This window comes from Diospyros lotus, chromosome 1 (assembly GCF_014633365.1).
Source record: "Diospyros lotus cultivar Yz01 chromosome 1, ASM1463336v1, whole genome shotgun sequence".
NCBI lineage: Eukaryota > Viridiplantae > Streptophyta > Magnoliopsida > Ericales > Ebenaceae > Diospyros > Diospyros lotus.
The window spans coordinates 51,354,453-51,363,029 of NC_068338.1; the positions used below are offsets into that span (position 1 = coordinate 51,354,453).

The 8,577-nt window shown below is 34.7% G+C and overlaps 1 protein-coding gene across 1 annotated transcript; it reads left to right on the forward strand.

Annotated features, from left to right (window-relative positions):
* Positions 1–462: 462 nt before the first annotated feature.
* Positions 463–3,803, forward strand: LOC127794407 (pentatricopeptide repeat-containing protein At5g04810, chloroplastic-like). The gene is made up of 2 exons (XM_052325462.1): positions 463–617; positions 3,323–3,803. Exons 1-2 carry the CDS (start codon positions 463–465, stop codon positions 3,801–3,803), a joined length of 636 nt encoding a protein of 211 aa, XP_052181422.1.
* The last annotated feature ends 4,774 nt before the right edge of the window (positions 3,804–8,577 follow it).

Below are 8,577 nucleotides of genomic sequence, written 5' to 3' on the forward strand. Positions count from 1 at the left end.
TCAAAAAAATATTAATTGAACCGAATTGAATAGCATCGCATGTAATAATTGAACCGAATCGATCGATTAATTCTAACTAATCGAACTAACGGAAATCTAAATTAAATTAACCGAACAGATAATCGATTGTGCAAAATTAGTATAAAAACAAATTGATTTGTAAAAATGAAATACAAACCTCATTGAAAATCAAATCAGTATAGAACAACATCCATTGATACAGAAAAATGTAAAATCATTTAGAGATTGAGATATCACAAATCAATTTGTGCAAAAGAAAGAAATACAAACGAAAAACCCATAATATAAACAAAGAAATATTAAGAAACTAACCTCACTAAAAGTCAAAAAAATTGAAAACTTAAAACCCTAACCTAACGTCAATACTAACCTCTATCTAACGGCCGATCATGATTGGTATGGGTCAATCATCCAAGCACAAAGAAAAGAAGAAACAAGGAGATGAAAGGGACAGCGATCGGTGAAGGGAAAGGCGTCGATCTGGGTTCGACGAAGGGGACGACGATCGGCAAAGGGAAAGGCTGGGGACGACTAACTGCTGACGGCAAAAGGAAAGGCGTCGAAGGTGGATGCGACACCGATGACGACAGAGAAGGGTCTCTCTCTCTATTGGTCTTAGTCTCTTTTGGAGTCTCGCATCCATCTCGGTCTAGCCTTCCAATTCCCAAGTGAGAGAGTCTTTACCTCGGGTGTCGCGGCGTCGACGTCGGCATCAGAAGGGGCGATGGTGCGGCTGTGCTAGAGCGTCGAAGACGATGGAAGGGAGAGAGCGAAGCGAACGGAAAGGTCAGTTCTTCTGCCTTCTAATTGGATCTTCTCTCCTCTGAGTCTTTGTTTGTCACTTGGGGTTAGGGATATTTTCATTTGCTTTTATTATAAACCCAAAACTGTATTGTTTTTTGAAGTTTGGTTCGGTTCTGATTATTTCGGTTATTTCAAATAAAAAATCGAACCGAACACCGAAAATTGAACTTTCCAAAAAATTTAACCGAACCGAGATTGTGAAAAAAAATAACCGAACCGAACCAACCGAACTTGTCAATTCGGTTCAATTACTTCGATTTAACCGAAGTTGTGCTCACCCCTAGGCGTACTAAAGAGATCTCATTTACAGGATCAAGGTTGTGGGGGCCTAAAAAATTTTGATATTATGATTATTATGTATGTATGTATGTTTTGGTTTATTATAAATTTCTTAATTTAATAATAAAATTTTGATTTTAATTAGAGGTAATAATAGTAATATTCTTAATTTTTTTATTTTTAAATATATATTAAAGAGGGTTTTCTATTATAAATCTGTCAATTTATTTCTATGGTTGTTAAAATCTGTTTAGCAGGTTAATTATAGTTTTTTTGTACTACTTAATATGACAAAAGTGACATTTTTGGAAGAAAAAAGTTATATTAACAAAGATTTATCAACTGAATAGAAAAATTTATTAACAAAATTATTTTATATATTTAATCCCAATTACTAATAATCAAACTAATAAAACGTCTAAACGACCCTCTTCTTTAAGATGAAATTTCTTTTCTTAGCCAGTTCCGAATTCGGTCCACATATCTAAGTTGAATTCAACCCGTATGGTGCCACCACTATACAAGTACAGAGATTTTGGAGTCAAAATTCGGTTCACTCTGAACTCCGAAGCTGGTTATGGATAGAGAAATTCTATTCACAACCTTATTATTATTCCTCACAACTTTTTTTCGTCAAAAACTTTTATCATTTATTAAAAATTTTATTTTACCCTTCAGTCACCTACACCATATCATCTTTCTTCTCTTTTTACTTCGCACAGTCATTCTATCTTTTTCTCTCTCACACCCATCTCTCAATCTCTCTCTCCCAATGCGCACACACACAAATATATATATATATATATATACAAACACATACATAGATAATTTATTATAATAAAATAAAATTAAAAAATATAAATAAATAAATTATTTTTAAATATTTGTATTTTAAATAATTATAAATTAACTAATTATAAATTGTTTTAACTAATTTTAAATTTTAAATTATCGTGAGTTAAATTTTTGATACTCAACAAAATTTAAAATTAGTTAATTTATCTTATTAAATTACTTAAAGATACATATACTTAAAATTAGTTATTCAATTAACTAATTTAATAAGATATATATTTTTAAAAATTAGTTGAATTTATTTAAAAATATATGTATCTTTTTAAAAATAATTTATTAAATAAATTCAACTAATTTATTTTTGAAAAGAATTAACTAATTTAATTTATTTAAAGGTAGATGTATCTTTTTAAAAGAATTAACTAATTTATTTATTAAATAAATTCAACTAATAAGATATATGTATCTTTTTAAAAAGAATTTATTTATTTGTATTTTTTATTTTATTTTATTATAATAAAAAAATTAATTAAAAAAAAAAAAACTTCCCGACCGTTAGGTTCCCCACTTTCGGGGAACCCAACGTTCCCCGAAAGTTAGGGGTCGGGGAATGCCCCGAAAGCTGGGGGTCGGGAAACCCAGCGTTTCTCGACCCCTAGAAGTTGAGGAACAGAGCATTCAGGGTAGGGGACGTGTTCTATGGCCGCGACGATGCGTATGTATGTATATATATATATAGGTGTGTGTGAGTGTGTGTATATATATATCGTGTGTGTGTTTGTATGTCTAGGGTTTGGGGGCTCTCGACGACAATGGCGACTGCCGTCAGCCGCAAAAGATGGCCGTGACCATGGTCGTGGTCTGTGTATATATATTTATATATATATATAGTTGTGTGTATATTTGTGTATATATGTGTGTGTATATTTAGATGGATGGGTGTGAGAGAGATGTGTTTATATATATATATATATATATATGTATGGATGTGAGAGTGAGATTGAGAAATGGGTGTGGTGTGGGATTGTTAAGGGTAAGATAGGAAATTTATAAAATGGGTGTGAATTTTGGGGGGGGGGGGGGGGGGGCGGGGTGTGAGAAAGCAATTTCACGGCTGTGAATAGAATTTCCCTCATGGATATCTTCTTTCTCGCCTCCGCACCCTTTTCCGCCTCCATCCTCGCCGGAAAACACCACGCGGCCGCCAGCTCCTCTGTCTCCACATGCGCTCTCTCCCTCTCCCTCAAACCCCAATCCTCCGAATCCACCAACTCCTCCACCTCTTTCTCCGCCCTTTCCGGCAACATCCGCCGCCCCAACACCCACCGCAAGGTCGTCAAATCCCCCCCCCCCCCATCCAAACCTCCTCCGGCGAACCAAAGTTCTCCAAAAACCCCCTCCTAAATCCCGCAAATAACCCCAGCTCCAATTCCAGTTCCCCCAGTCTCACCACCAAGCTCCGGTTAACCAGCAAACTCTCTCTACCACCACCGGCGCCGTCTCCGCCGTCATTCCCGCCTGAAGAAAGGGGAAATAGGATTTCGGGGAATTCAGTTACGAATGAACCCCCGGGAGTTGAATTCTGGAAGCAGGGGAAAATCTTTGTGGGGAATCTTCCGTTATGGATTAAGAAGCATGAACTGGCCGAGTTCTTTCGCCAGTTCGGGCCAATAAAAAATGTTATACTGATAAAGGGCCACAACGAGACTGAGAGGAACATGGGGTTTGGGTTTGTGATATACGATGGCGCTACTGCGGAGAAGGCGGCAATGAAGGCGGTGGAGTTTGATGGGGTGGAGTTTGATGGGAGGGTGTTGACGGTGAAGTTGGATGATGGGAGGAGGATGAAGGAGAGGTTCGAGAGGCAGAGGTGGGTGGAGGGGGCAGACTGGCAGAGGAAGTAGAGTACAAGTCCAAGTGGCACGAAGAGAGGGACCGAGTGCGGAGGGAGTTTCGAAAGGTTTTGGTGACTCAGCCGGAGAATTGGCAGGCTGTTGTTCGAGCTTTTCCGAGGGTTGAAAAGGTGTTGCTTCTTGACATTTTCTCATTCCTGTTTATGGGATTACTTTGAATTATAATTCAGGGTCTGGTTATGGTTTTTGGCAGAGTTTAAGGTCCATAACAACTGAATAGTCAATATCCAAACTCAATAGTCTATTCTGATTTTACCCCCAAATAATCAAAATATATAAATCAATAATCAAATACAAACACTCATTCAATACACAAATAAATAAAAAATTCAAAAAAAAATCACAAACCATAAGCTGTTACTTGGAGTTGTTCTGCAAGCCATCGCCGGTCACCTCTGCCTCCGTTGGTTGCCGCAACCGCCAGATCTGGAGATTGATTTGTCTTCCGTTGCGCCTGCACCTCTCTTCTCTGGTCGATCCTTCTCTTCTTTGGCCAATGTCCTCTTTTGGCGTTGATGGCCATTGGGGGGGGGGGGGGGGATGGTGTCCTTGAAGAAATCGATCGCCATTGCTGGCGACCCTTTTTAGCTTCGCCAGAAATTTGGTGATGGCGAGCTCTACTGGAGGCGTGATTTTGGGGGTGGTTCGCCAAATTTGGATTTGGCGATGGATTTAGCAAACTGCTGGAGTCATCCTTGTAGAGGTAAAAACGGGTCTCACCCCTGCCCAAATGTGACCTTTAAAAAGTCACTCAACCTTGATGGTCGACTGTCGCTTGACTGCAATTGAACTGATAATCAAATTGATAATCGGCTATCTACGTGCTAGTCGAGCTTCTGGGCATTTTGGAATGTTCCCTGTCGATCAACAGTTGACTGTGGCTTCGACTACTGAGATTCTGTGGTCCTTTTCAGTTGCTTTATACTTCATTTCCTTGCTTTTCGTATAATACATCCTTTACGCATATAAGACTTTTCTGTGTTTTGACATAACTATTGAACCGAAATAGTGTGAAGGTTAAACCTACCAAATACATTGATTTTCACATAAATGTACATGAATACATCAGTTTATCCGCATATTCTCCAAAAATACGTCATTATGCATGCTACAGTACTTCACTTCCTATCAACATACACAAAATGAAAATATACATCATGCTTCCCAAAAGGATATCTCAACTTTGGTCATTTCAGGCCAAAATATCAAGAGAGTTATGTTTCCAAAAACTGAAATGATATTTCTTCAAGCTTCCACTTTATCTCTTTTCCCTTTGAAGGAACAACTTCATCCACTAGATGTTAAATGTGAAAAGGGTGAGCGGATGAAGCCCAGAAAGGGTTAAAACATAATTTTCATAACATGCTTCTCATGATAAATAGCATGAAATAATTGAACTTTGTCTACAAGAGGAGCCAAATCAAATCTCTCTACGTTTCACCATATCCCAAACCTATGTCCAAGAGTGAGCTGCTTCCCCTACTCCCACTCTAGGTTGAAATCCATCAACCATGGTTCCCAAAGACCGCCAACTACATATGACCATGGTTTCATGTAATGTGAAAAAAATCAAACTTTTATGCACACTTGAACAACTCTCATCCTTTCACATAACTCAAAAGAGAAAAACATGTTTTGTTTCCATGCCAAGTTTTAATGAAAATGAACCCTTAGCAACAGCTGCCCAATAGTCAATTTCTTAGAATTTCCACATTGGAAATACACATTAGACCTCAACAATCAGATGTGGTGTTGATTCCCTTATTGTTTGCTGACCTGGAAGCTGATCCAACAGTAGACTGTGAAGCTCCTACCATGTGGAAACTCCATAGTTGATTGTGCCTTCGGCTGTCATAGCTCCTGGCGGCCATGCTGGTAGCCAATCTTCTTGTTATAATTTTCTTGAAATTACTGAGGAATGAACCACAAATATATTTACCAAAATTTCCACAAAATGCCTCATTAAATAAATCCTCAATTTTGCACAAAAAGGTATGCGGTATTACATTAGCTAAGGCAATGCTAAAAAGAAATAAAGATTTTGTTGCTTGATTGGGTGAGTGATTGAAGGATGCACTGTGTAGTTGTACTTTTAGGTCCTTTTCAATATGCAGCTCTTTGGTTTGGGTAGAGAAGACCGACTCCACTTAATCTATTGATAATAATATTTTCGTTTATGTAAAACAAAAAATCCTAATGGGCAAAGAATTAAATTCATTAATTGGTATGTAATAGCATTGAAATGTGGATAAAACCTTTAATTTACCAAAACCTCATTATAATGGTCGGATTCTATGCTATTGTTGGACATGATACATGAAATATTGCATTACCCATTTACTTCCTCAAGTACTGAGTTTCAATTTTCTTTATGAATATTTTAGGTTCTTATCTAAAATGTTTGAATTTTACATTGTGTAGTCCCGTCCATTACACTGAAAATTTTCATATATATTTTCTAAAATATTCTTTTGAGAAAGGTGGAAGCTTTAAAATTGTCGGTAACGAGGCGTAGTTTTCTAGATTCCTTTTCATTTTACACTTAGAACAATAAGTTTGCCGTAAACAAGTATAGTATCTTGATTAAGAAGTTGACTTGTTAAAAAATAACTGAAGAAGTTTCTAGCATTTGTACAAAAAAGCACCAAATAATAAAAGATCATTCAAGAAACTTCTTGTAATATTTTGGATGCTAGTAGGAAGATTTACAATTATTCTTGACATGTCATATTATCTTGTATTAAGAACTCAATGGTATCTAATATATACAAGCATACTTTGATCATGAAATCAATTAATTATGCATGATGTTTGATTGAGAATCTATGATTGTACGCCACACTTAGGTGCAAGGATGAGAAAAAGATTTAACGTCTGTTACATATAGTGATAAAACCTTAAATGATAACTTGCCACTTATGTGCAGGGATGAGAAAAAAATTAAACAACTGTTATATATAACGATAAAACCTTAACTTATTGAACTCAATTCAAACTTCCTTATTTATTTTTAGCAAAGATAATACAAGATTGTTGTGGATGAGGCCACGTAATTGGGGATTGTATGCTTGTCTTAAATAGTAGTTCTTGTTAGAACTCTAAACACAACTAGTTTTGACTTAAAAAAATGCACATCATTTTCTTTGTGAGAACTCTTCACTCAGTAAACTTTCATCATATTACAGAGAAGCCAACTTCTTGGCTGACTCCTTGGTGAAATTAGCTTTGAAAGTGTTGGTCCCTTAGGGTTTGGCCACTCAAGAGGGGAGTGAATTGAGTGATTAAAATTTTTCTTAATTTTAATAAATATTATTGATTAATGATTTTATTAATAAATATATATTTGATAAATATAATAAATTATATTTGAGATTAATAATAAATGTAAGCCATAAGATATAACAAAAATAAATACAATGAGGCACAAGACAATTTATAGTGGTTCAGTATCTTCACATACACCTAGTTCACTTTCCCAAGGTCTAATCACCCTTGGGGTTCCATTAAATTAAAATCACCAAGGTTTACACACTAGCTCACATTGGAAACTAGATACACACTTAGATTACAATGGATTCTAGGCAACTACTACACCAAGGTTTTCTCCCTAACTTATCTTGGAAACTAGATTCACCTAGATTTTAACGGATCTAGGAAACCTATACAATCCTCAATAATAATTTAAATGTTTACAAATAATTTGTCCACACTTTGACACAAATAATCAATTAAGAACAAATTATACAATGCAATAATATTTAAATAAATAAATAAATGTGTAACCTCAAATGAAGAAGTTCGGATTTGTCGTAAAAGACTTGAAAAACTTTTTTCCTCTTGCCTTGTGACTTTTTGGTGGATGAACAATGAACCTTTGAGAGTCTTTGAATGCTTGAAAATTAGCTTGAGAGCTTTTGGGAGCTTTGGATATGCAATATGTGCGATGGATACTCAAAAAATGAGTTTGGGGGTATTTATAAGCATTTTAACCACTAAAGAAATGATTAATATGAAATTTGAAATTCAAAAAATGTTTAGAATTTTTCAAACAATAAGAAAACATGTCTCACATTTAATTCAAAATAAATTTACTTTTTGCATAAAAAATCAAGATTTGAAAATTCAAATATAAAATTTTGAGACATAAATGATTAAAACAAGAAAATATGTCTAAAAGCAATCTCTTTTAATTCAAAATAAATTTACTTTTTGTATGAGTAAGAGAAAACATGTCTAAAATCAATTCTCTTTAATTCAAAATAAATTTATTTTTTGTATGAGAAAGAGAAAACATGTTTAAAAGTAATTCTCCTTTAATTCAAAATAAATATATTTTTTGTATAAGTAATAAAAATATTTATCAATAAATAAAATTTTAAATATAAACTTTTGAGACATAAATGATCAAAAGAAGGAAACATGTCTAAAGACAATCTATTTTTAATTTAAAATAAATTTACTCTTTGTATCCACTTTTAATTAAAAATAATTTTTTTTATATGAGAAAGAAATACATTTATATCATAAAAATATTTTTATTAATCATTAAAACTTAATTAATATGAGTAAGTTAGCTCAATAGAAAGAAAATAAGACTTTGTGGCATGGCTATAGGAGGATAATCAATGCTTTGTTCTGGCAATGCCATGGTCAGTCTCAGTAAGTTTACAAACTATAATCAAGTCTTTTCATCTCAGACTTTAGTAGCTTCTTTCTGACCTCCCATCAAGTCTTTTTGTACTTGGTTCTAGCTAATCTTGTTCCA